This window comes from Labeo rohita, chromosome 19, assembly GCF_022985175.1.
Source record: "Labeo rohita strain BAU-BD-2019 chromosome 19, IGBB_LRoh.1.0, whole genome shotgun sequence".
Classification (NCBI taxonomy): domain Eukaryota; kingdom Metazoa; phylum Chordata; class Actinopteri; order Cypriniformes; family Cyprinidae; genus Labeo; species Labeo rohita.
In genome coordinates this window covers 24,483,271-24,510,924 of record NC_066887.1, presented here as the reverse complement: position 1 = coordinate 24,510,924, position 27,654 = coordinate 24,483,271, and the positions used below count along the sequence as shown (strand labels likewise).

Below are 27,654 nucleotides of genomic sequence, written 5' to 3'. Positions count from 1 at the left end.
GTGTTCACCCTTTTAATCTTTATACTATTAAGTGTTACATTTCGCTCCCATTTACTGTGTTCATAATACATATTTAGATCTGCACGGCTTTTGGACCTTTCAAATCTGGCAGTGCCACTGCTTTGAACTGCTTTGAAAAAAAAAAAAAAATTTAATCAACCTTCCAACCTTTCTTCCCTGGGTAGAATATGGCTCTTTAAAGCAAATAAAACAAACTGAAAAACAACAAAACCGGCCACCTGAAGAAAAAAATGACGTGGCCTTCTCTGCTCAAAAGATGTCCACCATAAGTCCATAACAGTGCAGGATATCAAATAGTGGTTTGCTAAAGTAAAGTTTGGTGTTAAAATGCAGGGGGATTAAACCCAAACAAAGAATACATATATTAATGCAAAAACTCCAAATGGAAGCAAATGTTTTTAATAATAAAAAAACAAACAAAAAAACAAAACAATGGTACTAGCGGCATGGTTGTGCATACTGTTACACACCACATGATGTGGTTTTGGTCCCAAAACCTGTGACGCCGAAAAACAGGCAGCAGAAACTTGTGCAGGATGAAGAGTGTCAAAAGGTAAGAGGAGAGCAGTGGATCAGGCACCAACAAGACCAGCAAAAAAACATCCTGTATCACATGATCACAACAGATCGAAAGCCAAGCCAAGCCGAGACTGCCAAGAAGGCTTTTATGGCACAAAATGTTAAGTAAGTCAGCCTCTGGTAAAATGAAAAATAATTATTAAGAGTTTTGGCTGATATGTGGAGAAAAAAAAAAAAAAAAAAAAAAAAAAAAAAAAACTAGCCACAATTGTAAAGCTCTGGTCAGGGACCAAAACAACAAAAAGCTACCCTAGGGCTAGCATATAATATTTGACACTTTAGGAATACCATAGTATTTTGTTCCTAAAATCACTTGGGATTTTCTGAGGAGATGAGCAGTGAAGCTTAATAAGTGCTCCGGAAAGATTAAAGTACTTTTGAAACATAGAGAGGCACCACATTTTTGCCGGTTGGCTTGGTGAGCCCGTCCTCCAGCAGAAAAAAAAAGAAAAGGGGATCAGGAAAACAGAAGAATCAGATGTGCAGAGACAAAGAAACCAAATGAGATGAGGGTGTCAGGAAGGGAAGAGGAGGCCTTTTTTCTCCCGCGCCAGGTCTTCCTTAGAAATTATTGATCTCGCACAGGGTCTGGTCCAGAGTGGCATGGATCTTGATGTTCTCCTCTTTAGCATCTCTCAGTTTCTCTGCAATGAAAAAAAATATCCCCCGAAGGACAGCAAAATCAAATTTCAATTCAACACAGTATGTGCTTAATTATTGTACAGACTTTCAATTTGGCTACAAAGTCTGGTTCTTTGAAGAACTAGTATATAAAGGATTAGAAACTCCTTTTTAAAAATCTATTTAATTGCAGAGCATTGAGACTATAACAGGATGCAATGATACAAATCCTCTGTATCTGCATTGTTTGCGTAAGTTAAAGAAGTCGTCCACTTCCAGAACAACAATTTACAAATTACTTACTCACCCCCTTGCCATCCAAGATGTTCATATCTTTCTGTCTTGAGTCGTAAAGAAATTATGGTTTTTGAGGAGAGCGTTTCAGGATTTTTCTCCATATAATGGACTTCAATTGTGCCCCCAATTTTGAGCTTCCAAAATGTACTTTAAATGCAGCTTCAAAGGGCTCTAAACTATCCCAGCCGAGGAAGAAGGGTCTTATCTAGCAAAACCGGTCATTTTTTCAAAAAATAAAAATTTGTATACTTTTTAAGCACAAAAGCTCACGTAGCACAGGCTCTCGGATGCGCGTCCACGGGTCGTTCTTGATCGATTTGTTCATTTTGAACCAATCTTTAATGTGACTCACGAAGAACGAGTCGTCTCGGAGAGTGATTCGTTCAGTCGCGTATGCGCAACATCCTTTAGCTTCTGTACTGGAATGAGTTCACCTGTTTCGAGTCTTCGGGTTTTGAGTCGTTCGTTCATCTTATGGGGCTGTCACGTGATGCTGATTTTGCTAAAATTAACGAAAAGACTCGAAAAAAAGGTTTGTTCATTTTGCTGAACGAGACTCAAAGATCCAAGTCGGTAAAATGATCCGAACTTCCCATCACTACTACGAATCACGTCTAAGTTCATCGTCTGTGTACTCCGGCTAAAAATGGTAGAGTATGGCGAAAAACTCCATCTTATTTTCTCCTACAACTTCTGAAAAAAAATGACTGATCGTTTCACTAGATAAGACCCTTCTTCCTCGGCTGGGATCATTTAGAGCCCTTTGAAGCTGCATTTAAACTACATTTTGGAAGTTCAAAATTGGGGGCACAATTGAAGTGCATTATACTGTACTTATATTTTAAAAGAAAAATCCTGAAATGCTTTCCTCAAAAAACTATTTCTTTACGACTGAAGACAGAAAGACACGAACATCTTGGATGACAAGGGGGTGAGTAAATTATTTGTGAACTGTTGCTCTGAAAGTAGACTTCTCCTTTATAGTTTCACAAGTAGTGAAACCACTCAAATTAATGGTAGAAGATACTGTAGATAACATTCATCTCAAATATGTTGGCTTGGTGACCCAGTGGTAAAATTGCGCAAGACTGGCATGTCAGTGCTTTGCCTTCACCACAGCACTGGGATAAATATAACTAACAATAAATCAATTTTCAGAGAACTTACAGCTGAGCTAGAGCCTTTTCATTTTGCTCTATGACATCAGGCCATACATTGGGACTTGTTTTTCCCGTAACCTTCAACAAGGCCACTGATAAGTTTTTAGTGAACAGCTAAAATCTTCCTTAGAAATGTCTTCATTTCAAACCTTGGTAAAACAAATCACATTGCTGTTGCTTAAATGGTTTAAATAACTTCTCACAAGTGCTGACAGCTGCTCAGCCATTTTGGCAGGCAGCTTCCATTTCGAAACAAAGTGTCTTTTTTGGAAAATCAAAACAGATCTGAATGGGCAGCAGGGATCAATGTTTCTAGCCTAAAGAAAAGCCAGCTGCCTGGCCCCTGCCATCTATAATCTACAACAACCCCTAGATAAACCAGCCAACATCTGCTTTTCGAGCCCTCTTCTGTTTTACGAAAAAAAAAGGGGAGAAGCCTGTCAAATGAAAGGGAATTTTTGATTCATTCAGAGGCAATTCTGGTGTTAAACTAAATAGCACCACCACTACTCTGAAAGTGCATTTGTCAAATTGACCCCCATGTCATTCAATCGTAAAGAAATTAATGGCTCGTTTTCACCATGCAGTACGTTTTAGTTGTCAGAAGTTGTGAACGGTACCAAAATAGCAAACTGTAGCACCTTTTTTTTGGTACCCTTCAGTTGGGCTACCTAGCACAGCAAAAGTTACCAAAAGGGCGGAGCTAAACTTACTGAAGAATGTTGATTGGTTAACAATAATCTGCACTTGTGCATGCTACAAAGGAACAAATAATTTATGATTATTTTCACACAGACAATAGGCATTTCTCAATATGCATTCTTGTCTGTTCTTGTGGAACGTCATTGCCTAAAAACCCACAAAATTTTTAAAATACTGTTGTGTCATGAAACTAACAATTTTTCAGGCTAGAATGTAGTTTAAAACTCAAATCTGCAGTTTATTTATAAAGATGGTGCCTATTTGTAAATTTGGTATGCCGATTTCAGAGATGTGAGCTTCAGGCTAAACCTGATTAGCTCGGCTAGTCCTTCTGACATTTGCAGCTGGCTCTGATGTCTCTGTAGTGACTAAACATGAGATGCAATTACTTTCGGGTGCATCTAACAGCCAGTTGGTCTCATGAATCTATTATTTGTTCCTGGTCATATTGTTTTGGCTGAGCACAAAGTTGTTTAACTTTACATATTGATTTTGAACTTTACTGTAGTACAGCACTGACTCTGTAGCATATGTTTGACTGATTTGTTTGCTTTTGTGTTAATTTCCTCTTACATAAGTCTCTTATAGGTTATACTTATACTTTTATAATGGCTATTATTGTTAATTAAAACTGACATTTGACCAACAGAGGCAGAGTTGTGTATGTCAATACTGAGAAAAGGCTATTTCCGACATCACGTCTACCAAGTAAGGGTACTGTTGGTGGTGGAAACGCAAGCTGGATCAGTGTGTCCCGTCACAAATTATACTGTACTGTCCCATACCGCACACTGGAAACAAAAAATAAGTTTGAGGAAAACCTTCCAGGATTTCTCTCCATTTAGTGGACTTCAATGGTGGCCAGTGGTTTAAAGGTCCAAACTGCAGTTTTAAAGCGATTTCAAATGGCTCTACATGATCCCAGACGAGAGTTAAGGGTCTTATCTAGCAAAACGATTGGTCATTTTCTTAAAAATTCTTCATCTATGTAATGCGTGAGGCCAAGCTAGTGCAAGATGAGCATTTGTGGTTTAAAAGTATATAATTTTATTGATTTATTTTTTTAGAAAATGACTGATCGTTTCACTAGATAAGACCCTTATTCCTTGGCTGAGATCGTGTAGAGCCTTTTGAAGCTGCATTGAAACTGCAATTTGGACCTTCAACCCATTAAACCCTATTGAAGTGCACTATATGGAGAAAAATCCTAGAATGTTTTCCTCAGAAAACAATTTCTTTGCGACTGAAGAAAGAAAAACCATGAACATCTTGAATGACGTGGGGGTGAGTAAATCCACAATTTATCAAATTATGAACTAATCCTTTAACACTAGTTTGTGTAAATCCATTGCAAGAAAACATTAAAACTCCTGTTGGCTTAAATTCGTCATCTATTTGTACATAAACGTATTGTTAAAATCATGCCTTGAGATAGTTTTTTCTTCATTTCAGACCTTCAAGTATGTGCCTCACGCACAAGTGATAACCTTAACCATAGTTCAAACTTATAAATAACCACAATTTATAACAGGGAATTTGCCAGCGTTTATCTTTCAACCACAAGGTATTATTCATGCGCAAACTAAAATTGGTAAATGCATGGTTGCCCAACACCAGCCCACTGTAATAAATAGAGACAAGCAGACATTCAAAAGAGAGCAGAGCTTTTTTTTTTTTTCCCTCCCTTCAATAAACATGGACACAACAAGGCATGAAAAATACAGCAAAGATCACAAGAGAGCAAAACCAGGGACAAACGAAGAACACAAGTCTCTGAATACAGCCAGATCCAGATAAGAGGAAGATGTTGGGGCAGGTAATGAACATCTAAAGAACAGAAATTCAAAGAAAGCAGAAACAGAACAGGGCTTAAATAGAGCAACTGAAACTACAGACATGGAAAATAAACGAAAAGGGAAGTGTACACAGAAGATCACAGAAGAAATGAGCAACAAATATGGACAGTCAGAGAAGACGAAGAAGAATTTCTTGAAGTCACAGTCAGCCGCAGAACAGTCCAGAAACTCTTTATCTGTAAACAGACACCGACGGTAAACACCTCATGAGATTTCTACATTTCAGAATGAGGAAAGACGCAAACCGAACATGCAAGTGTTAAGAACAAATGTTAATTCTTACATCAACAAAAGCCAAAGTTCTAAAAAAAATTCAAAGCAACAATTTGAGATTAAAATCCTTAGTATTATTATAAGCCTTAAAAGGGATCACAATCGTAAACGCCTATTAATAGAAGGCAAGCGATAAAATGGGCCATTCATAACGCTGCATGGTTACGAGGTCAGAACTATTAGCAAATTAACATACGCCCACCCACATTAGCATATCCATACTATTCAGAAACATGGTAGGAGTCGGTTGCGCTCCTCTTTAATTCTTAAAAGTACAGAAAATCAACCCTTTATCTAACAGTTAAACATGAAACCATTTAATACCATTAGGAATTAAGTTACTTGACATGCATCCGAGTTAGAATCACACAATAGTAACCACCCACGTCATGACATCATTCACACTCGACGGCTCCTATCAACTATTAACACCTCGCAGGCTGAGCTTTATACTGTATAGTAAAAGTATACGATCATAGTTCATGGCGTTCAAGGTTAGGTAACCACATCGGTCACGAGACTCAAAACTCAAAGCTGACCTAGCAAAAGCAAACCGTAAGTAGCAGAGCTTCACACACATGCACAAGCCTATATTTACATAGAGGTCATGTCGTTGAGAGCATGATCCAGCTCCTCACTAATGGCCTTATACTTGAGTTTCTGAGCGTAAAGCTCATCTGTTCACACACAACGAGAGAAAGACAAAGCAGAGAGGAAGGAAAGAGTCAGATGAGGAAGAGAGTATGAAGGAACGATAAAAGGAAATAGGAAAAAACAGCAAATAAAGATTATGAATGTCAAAGCAGACAGGAAAAGGACTGGAAGATAATGCTATGAATAGAGCACGACCAGAATAAACACAATCGTATTATATCTAATGGAAGGAAAGAATGGTAAATTGACAAATCATACCTTCCAAATCATCAATGGTCTTCTCCAGTTTGGCCACAGACCTCTCAGCAAACTCAGCACGGGTCTCAGCCTGGTAAAAAAAACAAAACAAAAAAAACAAAAAAAATGCGTGGGATCAAAGTATGAAAAATTTGCATAAATAGAAAAGATACTAAAAATAACCGTACTGTCAAACAAATAATCGGGATTAATCGCATCCAAAATAAACTTTTTTTTTTTTTTTTTTTTTTTTTTTTTTACATAATGTGTATACGGTGTATATATATTTCACACACACACACACACTGTATGCGTGTGCATTTAAAAAATATTTCCACGTATACATTTATATTCATATAACTCATATCTAAATATTTTTTATTATACAAACATATTTTTCTTAAATATATACATAGGTGTGTGTGTGTTTGTGTGTATTTATACATACATAAATATACACAGTATGTACACATATTACATAAAAACTTCTTTTGGATGCGATTAATTGTTTGACAGCACTAAAATAAATACAAAACATTAAAATCCTTTTATTAAAAAAAAAAAAAAAAAAAAAAATCACAATAAACCTAATGATATTTATATTTACCTAAAATTTTAAAGGTAAAATGTAATTTCATAATGGAGAAAAATGACTCAATTGGGTGTAACAACCAGTGGCATGAGTTTAGGACAGTTTAGGACAGGACTACCACTTTGTTGAATAATGAAAGAAAGAGGAAGTGGTTGAAACTTGAAGAGTCATTTTTGCAGTTCTGTTAAAGAACATACATACAGATCTTTCTAGGACAAAAACTAAGATTAAAACAAAGATTATCGGAATTTCACTTAGTTGAATCTAGGTCAAATAAACCTGGAATTTACATTACAAATATCATTGGCTCCTTGACTTGCTTTGGTTCCTCTTTACTTCAAATAAAAGTATCTGCTAACTGCATAAATGTAAATGTAACAGATGTTTGTTTTTTTTTTATTCAAAGGGACATAGAAATAAGGAAGCCCTATTAACTCATTCCTCCATTTACTGATACATGATTAAGGGATTATTGTGCGTGCACTGCACACGGACATCTGTGCTGAACCAGATAAAACAGTTATGAGGACAAATACAGTAAACACACATATTTAATGCGTGACCCTGGACCACAAAACCAGTCATAAGGGGCAATTTGTTAGGGCAATATTTGGCCAAGATACAACTTTTTAAATACCTGAAATCTGAGGGTGCAAAAAAAAATCTAAATATTGAGAAAATCGCCTTTAAAGTTGTTCAAATGAAGTTCTTAGCAATGCATATTACTAATCAAAAATTAAGTTAAATTCTGATATATTTATGGTAGGAATTTTTCAAAACATCTTAAAACACGATCTTTACTTAATATCCTAATGATTTTTGGCATAAAAGAAAAATCAATCATTTTGACCCATACAATGTATTGTTAGCTATTGCTACAAATATACCTGTACTACTTAAGACTGGTTTTGTGGTCAAGGGTCATATATATGAGTTAACATTATCTTTGGCAACCCTAATATAAACCAAATCATCTAAGTGAAATGATCTCACCTCCTTCAGCTTATCAGTGAGGATCTTGATCTCTTCCTCATACTTGTCTTCCTTCTGGGAATACTGCAGGGAAAAGAGGAATACAAGTTGGGGTGGGGTCTTCTGAGAATCTCACAACTCAGCATGCACACACACCGTGCGAGTTTGGCATTTTGGATTTGGCACCCTTCAAACAGACAACCGATTTCATGACACTAAGGCCGACATGTTTCTACAACAGCTCTTGAAGTGAAAAGCAGCGCAGCTGTCTACATTTTGACATTATGAGGTATGTTTTCCCCCCCTCTTTTCCTCGAAGTTTCTATGCAGGCTGGCCGAGTCCTGGCCTGCTGCTGTTGTGCAAGGCTTGTGACACGATGGCTGAGATTGCTGCTGTGCGCCGCCAGAGCTTTAAACAGATCAGGACATGTGCGCAGGAATGCAGCTGCAACATCAACAAAACACCAGGTACGATAACAGAATTCAAGGAGGAGAGACTCACAAAGAACTATTTTGTCAAATCAATCAGGGATTACAACATTGACATACACTATAATAAAAGTGACTAAAAAGTCACTTTGAAATGTGCCATTAAAATCAGGAGGGGAAAAATAGGCTGTGCACTTTCATAGTTAAACCAACACCATTTTCAAACCATAATGTGCAACAAACAACAGATTTGATTAGGAAAATAAATCAAGGTCCAATAATAGGATTCCATCTGAAATTCTATTGTACTGTAACACACAGCATGCCGCAGAATCACATGCAAACGATGGGCGTTTTCCTATCATAAGCTGATCTCATGCAACACAGCACTCAGAGTCACTTCTGCTTTATTATTCTAAAGGCGTCCGAGACCGGTTGCGCTTGATTCTATGAGTGACCAAAATGGTGACTCTTCATTCATTGCATTATGCAACAGTGCTTCAGGCATGCTGAATAACATCTCGTCTAATGGTGACATGGATATGGAAAATGAGAAAGAGCGTCTTTACTGTACCCCTATGGCCAATTACAGTTCTTGACGTAATGGTCTACCACTGTAATCTGGTCCGACACATGTGGCCTTTTGCTTCGGGTGGTGATGTACAGCCGTATAGCAGGCAAAAGGGCACACTAAATGAGGGTGTTCATTTTATGCTCACATGACCAGCTGGATCACTGGTTTGGTAATTAGGAAGCCTATATTTGATTGCCTGGAAGGCAATTTGCAAGGCACATTGAATCAGTTCCTCTGAGGGTTTAAAAAAAAAAAAAAGGGATGAACACTGCAACCAGTCAGAGATCGTGCAGAAGGAAACACACACTCACACACGCTCCCTACCTTCTCAGCCTGGGCCTCCAAACTCTTAAGATTGTTGGTGACATTTTTCAGCTCCTCCTCCAGCTCAGCGCATTTGCTATATACAGAGCAGCCGTTTTGATTTTGGAGGAAGCAGAAAAGAAAGGGGCACAGGGCAAAGGGAAGACATGAAGACAAGCCAGCAGCAGTGGCAGAGTAATAGAGATGATGTTAAACACATGAACAGTAGAAGAGAGGCCTTAAATGATTGTTTTGTGTCATTTACTTGACCTCATGTCATTTAAAACAAATATCACTTTCTTCCGAAAACACAAAAATTATATTTTGCAGCCCACATTATCATACAACTGAAGGACTGTGGAGCTCTAAAAATGACATTTTTAAAAAGTATAATTAGTAAAAAAACTGACAGTAACACTTTTATTCTGCATGAATATATTAAATTGATCAAAGGCGACAGAAAGGACACTGGTTCTTAAACTGTAATAATCTTACAACATTAATTTGATTAAATAAATGCATCCCTTGGTGAACATTAGAGACTTCGGTAACATTTTACAGTAAGGCTCATTAGTTAACATGAACTAAGACTGAACAATACAGAACTTATTCATCTTAAATGCTAATTTCCGGATTTATTAAGTGTTTGCTAACATTACTCAATGCACTGGGAACTAATATGAACAAACAATGAACGACTATTTTTATTAACTACCATTAAAGATTAATAAATAGTGTAGTAAATGTATTGTTTATTGTTCATTCACGATAGTTAGTACATTAACTAATGTTTAGAAATGACAGGGCTCTACAGTGCGACCAAAATTACTGTGTGCGATTATGAAAAAAATACCGATCAGCATATTTGTGTTTGCGCTGAGAGGAACTTCAAAGGTTTCTATGCGTTTTTGCAACATTGAGTAATGCATCCCAGACATCTCACAAATCCTTTTATAAACGAAGAGTAGAGACAGTGTAAATAAGAGACTGATTGTGCAGTGTAGAGAGCGTCCTTGTTTATAACAGAACTTAGTGAGGTTGCGATGAACTAAGATGAATGACAGCTTTTAATGATTTTTAAGAGAATCTGTAAATTAGATATTGATTTAACACAACAGTTAAATAAGCAAGAAGTTATTAAGTGACTTATATTGTCTGACTATAAGACTATTGCCTGATTTTACTCCATTTCATTGTCAAAAAAAGTTCGAAACGAGTCGCAACTCCGCATCTCCATTCAAACACAGCGATGTTTTGTTTATGAATTAATGTGCGTTTTTAAACAAATCTAGTGAGTCAATGATTACATTTTCCATTGGTAAGGACAGTCACTTGCTTTATTCCTGAATGAATCAGCTGTTTGAACAAATCAAATGAATGAACCATTTAGTAATTAAATCAGCAACTTGCCGCCACCTACTGGCAGTCATAATTTTTTTAAAGTATCTTTTCAGTTATTTAAAAAAAAATCATTATTTCTATATTCAAAATTTTATATTTAAAACATTCATGATGAGAATAATATATGAATTTGACTGCCACCTCTGAGCCTCATTAAACATGAAAATACACCTAACAAGCCATTTTGTGTTCTTCTGTGCCACCTTTTTAGTACAAATTAATTTTGTTAATACTGATTTCATTTGATTGGTAACTTATTCTTATTCTGCTTGTTTTTATTGTGTTGTTTTAATTTTAAAAAAAAAGCTCCTAAAAAGAAAAGCGTAGAGCCCTGAATGACACCTTACTGTAAAGTGTTATAGCATTTTTTAGTGTTTTTTTTTAACTGTCGAATTTAGCAAATAATTAAATTTGTATGAACCACTTTTATGGTACTTTGTCCTTTTTGGAGATTAACAGCTCTTATTATTCACCATCATTATACAAAACAGGAAAATCTGCAAAACATCTATTGAGTTTCACAGCAGAATGAAAATCATAAGTGTTTCAAACCACATGAGTAAACAATTTCAATTTTGGATAAACTATCACTTTAAAGTGTGTTAAAGTAGTGCATCTGTGTTGTCCTATGCCAAAAGTCTTTGATTTTGAACATACTACAAAGTGAATATCTAGCAACCCTCGGATTACATGCTATAACAAGTACTGTGTGGTGGCGTGAGCAGATTATAAGTGTCAAGGAACCAAAACTAGCATGGTTCTTAAACTGAAAGCTGTCATGAGCTGTTCTAAGCAGTTTGTTGTGGAACATGAACACGTACGCTTTGGCTTTAAGCAGATGAGACATAAAAATCACACATCGACTGAAGCGTGTTACATGAACATGCACATCATGCCACTTTCAAGTAAACACGACTCATGCGGTTTACGAAAGAATGATATCTGGAAATTGATGGTTAGATGAGTGGAAGGAAGGTGGAAAGATTAAGGGATAGGGTGGAAAGATGAACCAGGTAAAATAGTAGAAGCACAGATTGAGGAGGGGAAAAAAAAAAAAAAAAAAGACCAGTGCTGGAAGGAGGAGTCCTGGTTTTATGCTCTTTCCTTTTTCCTTGCTAGCTCACTTTCACTCACATATACAAAATCCAGATCCAGCTAGAAAGCAACATTCTCCCCAATTGTCTGTACATCCCAACAAACACATAAGCAGCCACATAACATAAACAAAGAATTTTGCAACTAGCATATATACCTTCTCCTCTGAGGCCTGCAGAGACTTCAATGTCTGGTCAAGAGCTCTCAGCTCCTCCTCCATCTGCTTGACATGGCTGTTAGTTTGAGTGGGGAGGGGAAGGTATGTCAGGTCAAAGGTCACACATGCCCAAACACAAATGAGAAGGGAGGGGGACTTATGAATTTAAGATGGAGTCAAGCCAATGAAATCACTCATACACACACACACACACTCTCTCTCTCACACACACACACACACACACACACACACAAAGAAGGATTATGGTTATGATAGAGCATTCCTATTGTCATGCAAAATTAGGCTTTTTCTCACGCTGAGAGAACAATGAATTTGAGTTTTAATAGGGCTAAATGGACACTAAGAAAAAAATGAGCTAAAGAGGACAGTATGTGTGGTCTGTACTTAGCAAATGTGTTTATGTGTATGTATATTGATTTTGAATCTAAAATTAACCTCTCAGCAAGCTCTGCTCTCTCCTCTGTACGCTCCAACTCTCCCTCAACGATCACCAGCTTACGTGCCACCTGTAACACGTCAATACTTCATAGTCATGAAAATGTTTTAACTATCGTACGATTACTTAAATCTAGTTAAAATGAATGTTATTGTAAACTAAAGCTATTTAAAAATATTTCTGAAAAGAAAAATAAAGCTGAAATGAAAAATATGAATTAAATTAGCTCACTAAATAATATATAAATAATACTGGATAAATCACCTCCTCATATTTGCGGTCGGCCTCCTCAGCAATGTGCTTGGCCTCCTTGAGCTGGATCTCCTGGAGCTCCATCTTCTCCTCATCCTTCAGAGCCCTGTTCTCAATCACCTTCATCCCTCTATTCCACAGAGACAGCGAATTAAACAGAAGTAGGCCAAGTTAGGGTGGGATGAACGAAGATATAACATCACTCCGAATGTGTATGCCTCACTAGGCGCACATACCTCTCGCTCTCATCTGCGGCCTTCTCAGCTTCCTCCAGCTTCTGCAGGGCTGTGGCCAGTCTCTCCTGAGCACGATCCAACTCTTCCTCAACGAGCTGGATACGCCTGTTCAGAGAGGCCACCTCTGCCTCAGCCTACAAGACAAACATAAAAAAAAAAAAACAGAAGATTAGTCCAGATACACTATTCCACTGAACATCAAGCGCCATACAGGAAGCGTGAAGTGATTTGAGATATGAAACAGGAGGATGGCAAAACACTGGGATAATCTGAAAGAGCCAAGACGACTTGGCGACAAACGTAGAGTCAAAACTGGAAACTGGAACCAGTGAGACAACGGAAAAACTTTTGGTGGAATCATCTGGGAACTTCTGCTTGAGCAGAGTGGCACCACTATGTTTGCAATGGCCAATTATTTTGTGACGAGTGTAGTGTACACAGTGACTAAAATTGTTTTAGCAAGGCGGCACTATTAAAAATGCTCTGACTAAGAACAGGGATTATTCAAATCATTGTCCTAAACAACATTTCAGCATGGAACCTGTCACGCTCTGAGTTGATGCTGTTTACTGAGAAAAGGTGTGCTATGACTTTTTAGACTTTTTGATGTTAACCTAGCAGACGAAAGATGGGTAAAAAAACCTATTGATATAAAGGAAAAGGTTATCTCTGGATCAGAACATTGTAGAGACAAAGCAGTGGGCTTTTTTTGACTCGGATAACCATCAGTCATTCACAATACCACTACAACTTCCTAACCACACCCTAGCAACCATGTAACAACCAAAACAACATGGGAATCGGTGCTTGACTTTGTGTACCGAGGCCTGATGGGGAACCAGTCTTAAATAGTTAATATGTAGCTCAACAACCTCAAAAAGATTTCAGAATCTTACAAGGAGCAGCAATTAAAAGGTTATCAGTTTAATTCTGAAATACCTACTAGTTGTGTGTCAGAAACGACAAATACTGAGGTAGTTTTTGTATAGGAACACACTGTGCCTTTCATTCATTGATGCAACTGATTAAGGAGGGGCACTTCTGCATGCTTATTGACATAAAAACTCGCATATATTTTTACAATATTACAGACTATACATGGTTTATACAGTAACATGAGGTTTTAACATCCACTGAGAAGTTTTACTCGGTGGGCCCAAAGCGCAAAACCAGGTTAACAACCGCGGGGCCCGCGCCTCGTCAGCTGAGAAACAGTGCGCGTGCACGGCTTCCGGATATGACGACACCACTAACAAACACTGGAGTTTCGCTCCTAATAAGGACTGAGGAATCTAAAGTCTGCGGGTGAGTTCATCTCACGCAATGCCAATGAGACGGAAGGCATGGTTGAATGATAAGCGACTTGAAGCAAAAAAAAAAAAAAAAAAAAAAAAACCCAACCCAGACGAGTGTCTAAATCAATACAAATTCACAAAAGCTGCCAAAGGTTAAAATATAGGCTGCTAAAAGCCCAAGTGACATGCGTGAACAACTCAAAGTGCCGAATGAGCACCTGATGACCCAGATGTTAACGTGCTCGAAAGATAACGCACCAATGGTGCGAAAAGCACAGTTTTGAACAAATTATCGATTCTTTAAAAAAATAAGCAAGAATGGGTGATTCAGCGGAAACTATTTTGTTACTTCCTTTAGGCCTCACCCGCAAAAATCCAGCAAACAATGTGAGACTAAGAGGATGAGCTAAAAACCATCTGAGGTTAGCACATCTAAGCATACGAAGTGACATGTCATCCTACGATTTTTACATCTTTATAAGCTAACACATCTTCACTCCTGCGTTTTGCATTTGTCTTATGAACTACAAACGCGGGTGAAAATGAAAATCTTCAATGAAGATGACTCAGTGTGCGCATTAGCTTCAAGGTTTTGCAATAACCATCTAACCGGCCCATCTTTTCTTAGTCTTGATGGTTTAGAATAAACATATCATTATAATAGACCACTCTAAGCACATTATTAATGTGTTTTAAATAATCGAAACAAGTTTTACAGAGTTACAAACACATAATTCTTCGTATAGGGCGTAGAATCTGGGCGTGAAAGAAAAAAAAACGCACGACCTCCGCTCCGCACAAATGCATGTGATACAATATAGCGATTATGTTGAGAAATGGAACGATTTAACGTAAATGAAAGTATCGCTACGTTGATACACTTACCTGCTCCCTGGCACGCTTCTCTTCTTCGACCTGTCTCTGCAAAATCTCGGCTCTTTCTTCTGCTTCATCTGCTTGCTGTTGTAAAACTTTGATCTTTCTCTTGACTGCATCGATGCTGTTGGATCCGGCCATTTTAATGTGTTTGTTTAGGAGAGTAGTGTGGTCGAATAAATCAGATTCCTCTCGAGCAGCGTAGTGGACCGAGCCGCGAAGAAGAGAAGGAGGAAAAAAAAAAGTCCAAGGCACCAACGCCCCGCCAACAAGTCAAACGCAGAGCGAGTGGAAGTAACGTGAGGATCAGATGTTTTACGCGCTTGTCTTTTTGATTGGACCGATGCTTTCTTTAGTTCTATTAGATACCAATAATAGTGTTTGTAAAAAGCAGGAACGATATAGTTATATTATCTCGACCTGGAGGTTTTGAAAGTTGAATTTAGCGCTAGCAAGGACGTGGCAAGCGTTTTGATCTTCAGGCTGGCGTTCGGTTTCTCATTCGAATTAATGAATGAGTTTTAATGTCATGAAGTCTTTCTTCCCCTCCCCTTGCTTTCTCTTCACCCAATTTGTTCAGTTGCCTGAACTCTTCCTTTTTTTCGGCTTACTTCCGGATACCCCACCCAGTCCCCAACGGTTTGAGGGCTGAGAATGTGGTGCAGCTGATCGTGGATCAGCGGCAGCGCAGAGGCAAGTCCCAGCGGAACGGGTTCAAGGTTGATCCCCGGTCAGCAGTTTTCTGTGCGACCTGCGTAATTCTTACGGAAGAGCCACCCTTGTTTTACACGTGTCCTGGCCAGGTAGATGACGTAGAGCGAATAAATCATTGGCATTCCAGGCCACTCCTTAAAATCCAGGAATGTGCTGGTAGATCAGTGGGAAACTTTTAGACTACTGTGATTATTAGGATGTTAGGAATTTTGAGGAGGAAGAGAAAGGAATTGAGTTCATGGGGTCCATGATATTTTTATTTCATTATTTTTTATAAATATTTGTGTATCTGGTCAGAAAATAGTAAATAAATATCTTTACTTTATATTATTTTGTAATAATCTTAACAATCCATGATTTGCCATCATAGGGGCAGGGCCCACTAAGGTGACAACAATAAATTATTTAAAATAAAAAAGCATTTATTTGATCTGATATACAGCAAAAGCAGTAATATTGTGATTTTTTTTTTTTTTTTTTACTATTTAAAACAACTACTTTCTATTCGAATATGTTTTGAAATGTAATTTATTGCTGTGATCAAAGCTGAATTTTCAGCATCATTCTCCAGTCTTCAGTGTCACATGATTCTTCAGAAATCATTCTAAGCTTTTATAACATTATACAGCATACCATTCAAATGCTTGGAGTCAGTATAATTTTTTTTTTTTTTTTTTTTTTTTGGAAAGAAATTATAGAAATGAATACTTTTATTTAGCAAGGATGCTTTAAATTAATTTTTTTTAAAAAAGATGAAAAAAAAACATGTTACAAAAGATTTCTATTTCAGATAAATGCTGTTCTTCTGAACTTTCTATTTATCAAAGAAAATTCTACTCAGCTGTTTTCAACAACATAATAATAATAAATGTTTTTTTGAGCAGCAAATCAGAATGTTAGAATGATCATGTGACTGGAGTAATGATGCTAAAATTCAGCTTTGAAATAACAAAAATAAATTACATTTTTAAATATACTAAAATAGAAAGATATTTTAAATAGTACAAATATTTCAAAATTTTACAGTTCTTGCTGTACTTTGGATCAAATAAATGCAGGTTTGGTGAGCAGAAGAGACTTCTTTAAATTCTTTAAAAAACATTTAAAACCTTGGTAGTGTATCAGTATGCTTTATCACTTGTTGTTAATGTTAAAAAGGTAAGTCTATATATTTATTTACATAGCATTTAAAAAAAATTGTTTCAGAGCAAGTTTACGGTATTAAACAGAGTAATAGAATCAATGATGCCAGCTGAAAATATAAGACATCCATATTCTGCTGTAAAGCAGCTTTAAAAAGACATTAAAAAATGTAATTATTCAACCCAAGTCAGTTCAGTTAAATGGCTGTGTAAAGTTAATCAATTTGAACAGTTTAAACAAATATAACTGTTGTGACCCTTCGGCTGGCTTAGTTGAGGTTTAAAAGTTTTAAACCCCAACTAAGTATGCCAAAAGTTCACAAAAGCGAATTAATGTTAACACAATCAGTTATGTATATCATGAAATGATTCACTATTACATTTCTGTGCTTTTATGATGGCTAATTATGTGTCATTTATAATCCTTCAGAACCACTATCCACTGAATTATGTCTGGCATATCTAGGCTGTAAACGAGAACAAGGAGTGTTACGAATCCTTTACTTGTCATTACGTGTAATTTCATTAATGGTGTCACAGTAAATTCCCGTGCTCTTGAGCAAGCAAACCCTGATTCAGTTTCTTAGTGCGGTCTGAGTAATAATAACAAAACCACAGTCATGCATTTCATGTGTCGCTGTGTCTGAGTATTGATAAATCTTTTGTTAGCCTACATGTAATAGACACAGACCAATTGGTTTAAATATTTAGTCACCATTCATACCCTAATAATCATAATAATAATGTGCATGGTGTTATTTTTTTTTCTTTGCTCATAAAATTTCACTTTTATGGCTATTTTAACACTGTCCTTGCTCTCTTTCTAGGCCTTGAATGTGTCAGTTGTGTTGCTGTCTATGTAGGGTCAAAAAGCTCTCGGATTTTATTAAAAAATATCTTAGTGCTCAGAAGATGATTGAAGGTCTTACAAGTTTGGAACGGCATGAGGGTGAGTAATTAATGACAGAATTAAAATTTTTGGACCTAACCCTTTAAGTTGCATTTTAGCTAATAAGAATGTTTCCTTTGTGTTTACCTTCAATGAAAACCTATGAAATTGAGAGATCTGAACAATGCGTAATTGTATTTTTCAGTGAAATGTAATAGTCTAACATTGTGATTTGGATTTAAGACTACTGAGAGATTCTATTATCTAATTTACCCACAGGATAACATGAGGTCATAAAGAAAAAACTGAACAAGCAGAATTCACAGGCCTGGGCAAAACCAAACAAGACTATGGTAATGCTGTCTGTTGTCTTTCTGTGCAATCTTTCTCGCATCTGTACGCTATGTCCTGAACGCTGTTTAAAGTGAGCCCAAGGGTATGGATTTCATATGTTGATTTTGTAATTCTTACTTCAAATACTTTTAATATTGACAGACCTTAAAGGTTTAGCCTCAGAACAATGTTAAAAGTAAAGGAATGTTGACTGATCCTGAATCATCCTGTTTTAGACGAGCACCGCAAAATCATGTTGCATCATCATTTCCTGTTTCACCCTTCCTGCCTCCCTTTACTAGTGTGGAACATGTTCCAGACCCCATGTAACTTGGGATGGGCCCTTTTATCATATGTTGCAACCATCTCACCAGATGATGGCGCCACATCATCTAGATTGTTAAAACAAGAAGCCCCACTCATACGGAGGGGGGAAAATACAAGGAAAAAATACAGTAAAAACAATTTAAAAATAACTGTTTTCTAAATCTAATTTATTCCTGTGATGCAAAGCTGAATTTTCAGCGCCATTACTCTTTCATCAGTGTCACATGATCCTTCGGAAATCATTCTAATATGCAGATTTGCTGCTTAAGAAACATTTCTTACTAATGAGATCATAAGAGATGTGGTGAAAGAGGTAAAAGTGACAGAACTGGGCATTTTAACTCTTACTGAGAGCAGAGACGGGATGGGAAATTGACGCTTATGTCTCTAAAGACCTGTTGACGCTATAGGTTATAGGTGACAAGACGCATGGTTTGACATTTTGACCTTAAGACACACTCACATAAACACATGCTCACTTACATCAACATGGTAAGACCCACTCATCCACCCGCAGCAGCTGTACACACATTTTCTTAAGCATTTGGAAGATCTCAGGAACAATGATTGTGTTCCTACTATTTCAGCTCTACGTTTATGGATACATGCATACATTTAGGTACAAAGGTTGCGTCTATCCTCAACCTCTCACATTTTCACCATTACTCCTCTGTTCGGCCGCTTGCTCAGAGCTCTATTTAAAGAATCCACCCCCAGATTCAAACCAGATCACTGCGTCTGGTCGGCCTGTCTGTCAGGCTCACGCTGCATGATGATGAGTGACTAATTGCACTCTAAATTACCACTAAATCCAACTGGGTTTATTGCTAAACTCTTTTTAACTGTGTGGGGTAGCAAGGTAAGTGATAGCTTGGTGGTGAAGTTTTGACTCAAGGTTGAGATCAAAATAGATTTCGAAGCGACAGCTGTAATGGAGGCAACCCACACTCACCCTCTGTTTGGAGCTACTGTTCTCATGCTGCTTGTCTGATTAGGGGTTGCCAGATTCAAAACAATAAATCCTCCTCGCATTACAATGTTATATTACAGCGTGTCTCCCTATGGTACTGACATGAAATCTCTCCTAAAGATAGCAGAGATAGTGGTAGCAGATAGCAGTTTAGATAGCAAACTGGTTTAAAAAAGTGCCCAAAATGTCTCTAAACCTAGTCAACAGACTGATTTAAGCTGCTTTTATGTTCTTATTTTTTCATTCTCCGCCTCTCTCTCTTACACACACTCTTTAAAACCTTTGGTATTCAGTTCATCTTCTGAAGGCCGAATTTTATGACAACAGGTGTGCCTGCTATATCCGGAGCCCAGAACAAAGGGATAACGACAGGCAATAGATAGACATACTTGGTGTAACAGCGGAGAGCGTGATGCCACAGCCTTAGTTTAGCTGTCAAAGAAGGAGTCACGTTACACAATGGCCTTGTTCTTATTTGAAATGACTCAGTTGTTGGGACGTATATGAGATGTGTATGAAAGCATTAGCAGATGGTTGTCGATTTTAAAGTCCATGTTTTTTATAAACACTCTAAACTCGACTCAGAGAAGAATGATGCTAAAATGCAAAACTCACAAGCTTTAAACCTCTACTAAGAGTCTGTTCATGCCTGGAATGTTCTTTCTTATGTTCATTGTGTTCCTCTCACAAACACTGATTTACAGCCCTGCTGCTAAATCAGCAGTCTCAAGGTAGTAATTTTGTCACTGAGGCCCGCAGGCAAGAGTAATACACACAATATCACCCACACTTTTTTGTCACCTCATGTGTGAGTTATGGATAAGTTGGGAACCAAGAATTTATTCTGTTTCAGAATAAAACACTTTTCAGTTCTCGGTTCTGTAAAGTGCATTTGTCTGCCAGTGTGGATGGAATACAACATTACATTTTAAATATAAGAGAATTCGCTTTTATTTAGTGTCGCCACAACTTTGCTACTGCATTTACAGTGTAAAACAAACATGACCGGTTTACCAGTTTCCAAACAAATGATTGCCATGAGCCGTTTTTTTAGTGAATCAACAAAATGGAGCACTACCAGTGTAGTCCGATTCTTAAACGAATGACTCCTATGAGCCGATTCTTTTTAGTGAATCAACAACATACAGCACAACCTCTGTAGTCTGATCCCAAATGAATAATTCTTATGAGCTGATTCTTTTTAGTGAATCGACAACATATGCCACACTACCAGTGTAGCAGATTCCCGAATGGCACTAATGAGCGGGCACTAATGAGTGCTGAATGGCACTAATGAGCCGGGGTTTTTTTTAGTGAATCAACAACATGCAGCACTACCAGTTTAGTCTGATTCTTTAACGAATGACTCCAATGAACCGGTTCTTTTTAGTGAATCAACAACATGTAGCGCTGCCAGTGTAGTCCAATTCTTGATCAAATGACTCCTGTGAGCCGGTTCTATTTAGTGACTCGACAACCCGCAGCGCTACCAGTGCAGTACAGTTCTTGAACAAATGACTCTTATATGATAAATGACTCTGATATGTTTTGGTGAATTGACAACATGTAGAGCAACCATAGTCTGATTCTGAACAACTGAATCTCCTAAACCGTTTCTTGTAGTGAATAAACAATCAAAAAGTGCAACCACTAGTCTGATTACCAAATGAATCATTCTTATGAGCTGTTTTAGTGAATCAACAACATGCAGTGCTACCGGTGCAGGTTGAAGCTTGAACAAATGACTCCTATGAACCGATTCTTTTTAGCGACTCGACAACATGTGGCGGTACCAGTGTAGTACAGTTCTTGTACAAATGACTACATAAACCAATTCTTTTTAGTGAATCGACAACTAGTGTTCTGATTCTGAAAGAATGATTCTCCTGAACCATTTCTTGTAGTGAATCAACAACATACAGCGCAACCACTGTAGTCTGATTCCCAAATGAATCATTCTCATGAGTTGTTTCTTTTTAGTGAATTGACAGCATGCCGCACTACCAGTGTAGCCGATTCCCGAATGAATGACTTCAAACCAATTCTAGTGGTCTGATTCTGAATGAATGACTCTCCTGAACCGTTTCTTGTAGTGAATGAACTAATGACTCTAATGTCTTATTTAAAAAATGTATTTAAAAAATTTATGCTGCCTCTAAAATGATTGTGAAAATTGCTAGATGACAGTATGAATACATTTAAGGGTACAAATTAAGTCTGGCTAGTTGAGATCACAGTCAAAAAAGGGGGTAGCGACAGTGTCAGCTGTGGAGGAGTGAATGGAGAGAATGAGAGGAATGGAGGGGTGGGATCAACAAGAATCCCAAGATGAAGTTTTAGGAGTTGTGTGTGATTTGGTGCTTTGTGATTGTCAATCACTCACATCTGCAGCTTTCTTCTCAGCTATCTCCAGTTTCTCCTGGGCGTCCTTCAAGGCCTCTGAGTATTTATCCAACTCATCTTCAGTTCCCTTCAGTTTCTTTTGCATCTGAATCAGCTCATCCTCATGCTGGGAGAAAGAAAGACAGGAAATATGAGAGTGGAGGAGATACAAAGGGAGGGGGAGAGAAATATTATCGGTATGAAATCATCCACTATAATACATCTTCACACGTACCCTAATGCCCTCATCTCTTCTACGTCAAGCTGGCACAAAGCAACACTTTCCATATCTTTTTGCCCACCGTGCGTTGATGATCTAAGATAAGGAGCTTACCAAAGCTACACCTTGTCTAAATGTGAATACACTCACAGGCAACCTAAAACTTTCACACATCCTCAGCCCTATCCGCAACTCCCTTCGCCATCTCTCGCTAAGACTCTGTTTATCCGCCCTGCATTCTTTCATCACAGCCTTGCAACTGCTACTTAGTGCAGGGGGCTAAGACTTTGCATATCAAGCCTCGGTGGTGGGCGCTCATTTTCCAAAAAGGATCTTTGGACAGTTGGCAGGACTGGCCAGGTGCATTATGTTCTTAAATAGTCCAAACAAACATACAACTTCTGTCACCATTTACTCCCCTTGTGAACACAAAAGAAGATATTTTGAAAAATGGTTTTGGATCCCATTGACTGTAAACAAATTACCTAAGGAAGTCAATGGGACATTCAAAATGTCTTCTTTTCTGTTCCACAGAAGAATGAAAGTCATACAGACTTGGAACCACATTAAATGTCAGAATTTTCATTTTTGGGTTAACAGATTTAGTTAAAATAACTCAGGTCTAGAGTGAAAAAGATGGGTCTTTGATGCATCAAACATTCAAATAAGTCTTCAATTATTCAAAAAACACTTTCTAAACATCAGCGCTTAAATGAGGCATCTGCAACTCGTCCCATTTAGTCAAAATCACTTTTAGTTTTCACAACCTTTGACCTTTCCATCTCCACTCACCTGTTTGCTTCTATCCTCTGCTGCTTTCCTGTCGGTTTCCGCTTGTTCGGCCTGGTCCAGAGCGTTCTCCTTATCCAGCTTGAGCATCATCATCTTCTTCTTGATGGCCTCCATCTTGGCTTCGGTGAGTAGGGCTCACGGTACGAGAAACAGAAAGTGTCAGTGCAGGAGGTGAGGGCTAGTGGTTAAGGAACAGGAGCTGGTCAAGCGATGAGTGTGGACAGAGAAAGAGAGAGAGGGAGTAAGTGGAGAGAGACCAAACTCAGCCAGGGATCGTGGGAGGGCATTTATATTTGGGGGCATCACGCCACACCCATTTTCTAATAAACCCCGCCCACTTACTCATTATAGCTCACCTAATACAGTCATAAGTCCTGTATGGTGTCTGATGTGCCGATGATGTAGTGATATAACGCTGGTTCTCGGGACTTATTAAAATTGAGTTTAATTGTATACTCCATGCAGTTTTCATTCATATATTTACATTTTTCTTCTACATGTATGCTTTTCTGTTGCAAGATCATTCTGTTTTAAAAGAATGAGCTGGAAGGTATGACACGACAAAGACAAGAATGGACGCCAGTGGACAGAGCTGAGGTTCGGCTATAATAAGACAAAGCCACTGTGTTTGTGACAGGCACAGGTGTGTGTCTGTGTGTGCGTTACATTACTCGCATCCCCAGCTGCACTGTTCCCTTTATGGCTCGTCAGTCGCCACAATGATCACTTTACAGCTTTTTTTCTAATGTGAGACACTGTTCTATCATTAACTTCCTTGACCACGTATAACAAGGCTTTGGGGAACCACACTTGATGTGGTAAGATTGCTTTGGAATGCAGCAGTCCCAAACAAACTGCCATCTACATAATTTATCTCCCTGTATCTATATTTATTCGTAGAGCAAATGGCTTATTTTATTAGTATGGTTTATTAGTAAAATGTATATGCATAAATGTTAACTTATTATTATTGTCATAATTTCTGATATTGTTTTTAGCGTTTTGTTTGTTTGTTTACTTAAGCGTAGCTTTCTTACTATTGTGCTATCAAGTGATTAATTACAATTTATACACACATTTGTCAGTCAAAAGGACGCACCTTCCATTAAAACTATGAAATGACAAAAATGGAAGTAATGTAAATATGTTTTATATTTTATTAAAGCAGCCACACTCTATTTAGACTTCATACTTTTATGTACACTACCAGTCAAAAGTTTTTTTTTCAAAAGATTTTTGATGTTTCTTAAAGAAGTTTCTTCTGCTCACCAAGCCTGCATTTATTTATACTTTCAAATTTTGAAATATTTTTACTATTTAAAGAACTGTTTTCTATTTGAATATATTTTAAAATATTATTTATTCTTGTGTTTTCAAAGCTGATTTTTAAGCATCATTACTCCAGTCACATGAGCCTTTTAGGAATCATTCTAATATTCTGATTTGCTGCTCAAAAAAACATTTATTATGATGATGTTGAAAACAGCTGAGTAGAATTTTTCAGGTTTCTGATGAATAGAAAGTTCAGAAGAACAGCATTTATCTGAAACAGAAAACTTTTGTAATATTATAAATGTCTTTATCATCACTTTTGATCAATTTAAAGCATCCTTAATACCTTAATAAATAAAAGAAATGATTTCTATAATTAAACAAACAAACAAACAAACAAAAAAACAAACAAACAAAATTATGCTGACTCCAAGCTTTTGAATGGTATAATGTATAATGTTACAAAAACTTTGTATTTCAGAAAAATGCTGATCTTTGGTTCTTTCTATGCATTAAAGAATCCTGAATAAATGTACTCAACTGTTTTAAATATCGATAATAATAAAAATCTTTCTCGAAACAGCAAATCAGAATATTAGAATGATTTCTGAAGGATCGTGTGACTGGAGTAATGATGCTAAAACTCAGCCTTGAAATCAAAGGAATAAATTACATTTTAAAATATTTAAATAGAAAACAGTTATTTTAAATTGTAAAAATATTTCATAATTGTACAGCTTTTGCTGTACTTTGGATCAAATAAATGGAGGCTTGGTGAGCAAAAAAAAAAAAAAATAAAAATCTTACTGTCCAATAACTTTTGACTTGTAGTGCATATAAAATAATTTTAAATTTTAAATAAAATAATACATTTTTATTTACTTAACTGGCATTTAATTCAGTTGTTCAAACTTTTTACTAGTTTGACTAGTAGCTTTTCACATAATTTATCCATTTGCATTCTTAACTACTTTTAGAAGTACCTTATGATTAGTGATATAAATACAATGCAGTAACACTTTACAATGAAGTACATTAGGTAATATTAGTTAACAACATTAGTTAGTTAGTTAACATGAACTAAAAATAAACAACATGTCTGCAGGATTTATTAATCTTAGTTAATGTTAATCTTAACATTTATTAATGCATTTTTTAAATCACAAGTTGTGTTTGTTAACATTAATTAATGCACTGTGAACTAACATGAGCAAACAATGAACGGCTATTTTTAATTAACTTAACTTTTTATTAACTAACATTAACAAAGATTAATACATAGTGCAATAAATGTATTGTTCAAGGTTCATTCAAGTTAGTTAATACATTAAATAATGATAACAAATGACACCTTATTGTAAAGTGTTACCAATAAAAACAAAAACTAGAATATTTTATTAGTCAACTAAGCTTGCATTTAGGAAAGAACCTTAAAATCATAAATTAAGTCTTGTAAGACTATAGAGTACAATAGGTTACGTTCTCCTCTAGCACAGATTTTCACATCATGCATTTGTCTGCATTCTTTACTAGCTTAATGATATTTGAATATGAAAGCACTTTTTCTAATAGTGATTAGTCATTCATGTGCATCTTTAACTTTAAGTTCCATTGAGCTCTTGCTGATGTAAAGGGACAATGATGGTGTCGGGTTATGGGTGAGCAGACTATTTTCAGCACGGGGAGTGGGGTAAGGTTGCAACTCTTTAAGAACAACTAAAACAAATTTAGATTTGTTGTATTTAGATTTATGCATTCAGAAAGGAAGAAGCTATATTTTGTACTATGCAAAAGTTTACGCAAGTCAATGCTTTATAATAAATCTATGATAAATAACATACCACACAATTCCTAAAGTAAAGGCAGTTCACTGCAAAGTGAGAGAATTTAACATACACTGCAACAGAGAGGTAGTCAGTGCATCACTCTTTATTTAAGTGCTCTGACTTGTTCAGTAGATTTACCCATTGTTTCAACGCACTCTTTTGGTTTAGGACAGTGAAGTGATGGATGAGGTAGTATATGCGTGTGTGTGTCTGAATGCCAGCTATGCTGCCTGTGCCACCAAGCTATTAATACTCGTCTCTTGGCTGACATTGTTTTGTGGATTAGCTGCTAGCCAGGAACAAAGATCTGGATTCAGATGGATGTTAAAATGTGAATGCATATATGAATTTAAATGTACATGTTTATTATGAAATTAAGGATTGAAAACTTATGAAAATCTGTTTTATCTGTCTGGTAATGTCAGAGATTTTTGGAATGCTTAATTCTGATTGGTCTGTTGCGGTATAAACCCCGCCCCACAGTGGATCCTAAAAATATCATACAAACGTAATTAATTTATTGATTTATTAGGTAATTGATTTACAGTTTGGTGTATTGGTGTTAAATTTGTATAAATCCATTTAAGCTCATTCATATTTTTTATACAATGTGCTTATGCCCCACTTTACGGTGACCAGATTTCTAAAATGAAAACTGGGGACATTTTCTAGTTAAGTGGTCAAAATATCACTGAAATCTCACTTGTGATTATCTACAAATTTTAAAAACAGGGACAAAATGTTTTTGTTTTTTTTGTGGGTTCCAAAAAAGGATCAAACATACTGTAGTAACTATTGCAAGTAGCAAACATCAAAACAGTAGTACAGCCTAACAAAATTATGGCTTTAGAAAAACACATTAAAAATAAAACAAGAAATATCAGAACATATGATAAATAAAACTGTATTTAACAAATGTTATTTTCACGGCTGTGAGTACAATAATTATAACTTTTCAAACTTTATGTTTATGCTGCTGGAAATGGATGTTTTCTATGCCTAATCAGGCTCATTTTAGGCTCATTTTGCCTAAAATGAGACGCATTCAAGAGCCGCAAAACGGTATTTATTGTTCGAATTTCTTTAAAAATTACCAAATTTGAGCGGAGACTTTGTTTCATACCTAAAGTAGCCTGCCCTGTCTTGTCTGTCAGCACGTTGTCCATTTCCTCGGTGCTACGCAATGTATTTTTTACTGCGTGAGAACATGATTTGTGGAGTAAGAACGCCATGGATTATCGGACATAGCAACAGTAAGGAAGGGGGGCGGGCCTTTGCGAAAGGTCATTTTAGTGAAATTTTTTTTTATCACTTACTTACCCTCAAGTTGTTCCAAACCTGTATGCTTTTCTTTCGTAAAAGAACACATTTTCAAGAACAGTATTCACGTTGGGTGAGACTTCTGGTTCATTATCCGCTATAAGAAATAACAATATAGAAATAATATGGTAATCATCACATCTATTTGCAATATCAAGCAGCAAAACGTTTTGTACAGATAAAAATAGCTGGACGCAGATGAGACTGGAATCCAGACCCATAAAATGTACAAATGGCCACGCCCACTCTTATGGGAAAATATGGGTATCTTCATTGTGTTCATATGAATTTTTAACAACATGAGGTTGAGTAAATTATAATTATAGTTTTCATTTTTGGGTGCATGAACTGTTCTTTTAATATTACCAATTTTATCATACTTTGATTTCCTCACACGCAAATGAAAGAGAATAAACCAATCCCGATGG

General features: G+C 36.7%; 1 protein-coding gene across 8 annotated transcripts; it reads right to left on the bottom strand.

The window, feature by feature from the left end:
• Positions 1 to 131: 131 nt before the first annotated feature.
• tpm3 (tropomyosin 3) lies at positions 132 to 23,069 on the bottom strand. Of its 8 annotated transcripts, none has more exons than XM_051136365.1 (10): positions 22,809 to 23,069; positions 21,798 to 21,923; positions 12,869 to 13,002; positions 12,645 to 12,762; positions 12,380 to 12,450; positions 11,924 to 11,999; positions 7,986 to 8,048; positions 6,422 to 6,491; positions 6,108 to 6,186; positions 4,823 to 5,412 (listed from the first exon to the last, which is right to left on the bottom strand). In XM_051136365.1, the coding sequence occupies exons 1-10, from the start codon at positions 22,920 to 22,922 to the stop codon at positions 5,409 to 5,411; spliced, it is 855 nt and encodes a 284-aa protein (XP_050992322.1). In that variant the 5' UTR covers positions 22,923 to 23,069; the 3' UTR covers positions 4,823 to 5,408. The 8 variants fall into 8 exon arrangements, with proteins under 8 accessions (XP_050992321.1, XP_050992320.1, XP_050992326.1 ...); XM_051136362.1 differs by lacking the exon at positions 11,924 to 11,999 and adding an exon at positions 9,292 to 9,367 and having other exon boundaries at positions 4,846 to 5,412; XM_051136364.1 differs by lacking the exons at positions 4,823 to 5,412; positions 6,108 to 6,186 and adding an exon at positions 132 to 1,244.
• Between the last annotated feature and the right edge of the window lie 4,585 nt (positions 23,070 to 27,654).

What these genes read in the sequence shown, in the direction of transcription:
- tpm3 (XM_051136364.1), bottom strand. Translation starts at nt 22,922, where the DNA reads ATGGAGGCCATCAAGAAGAAGATGATGATGCTCAAGCTGGATAAGGAG. An exon ending in CAGAGGATAGAAGCAAACAG is followed by an intron (nt 21,924 to 22,808) that starts GTGAGTGGAGAT and finishes TCTTTCTCCCAG; the next exon opens with CATGAGGATGAGCTGATTCA. An exon ending in TGCAGGCCTCAGAGGAGAAG is followed by an intron (nt 8,049 to 11,923) that starts GTATATATGCTA and finishes TTTTCCCTGCAG; the next exon opens with TATTCCCAGAAGGAAGACAA.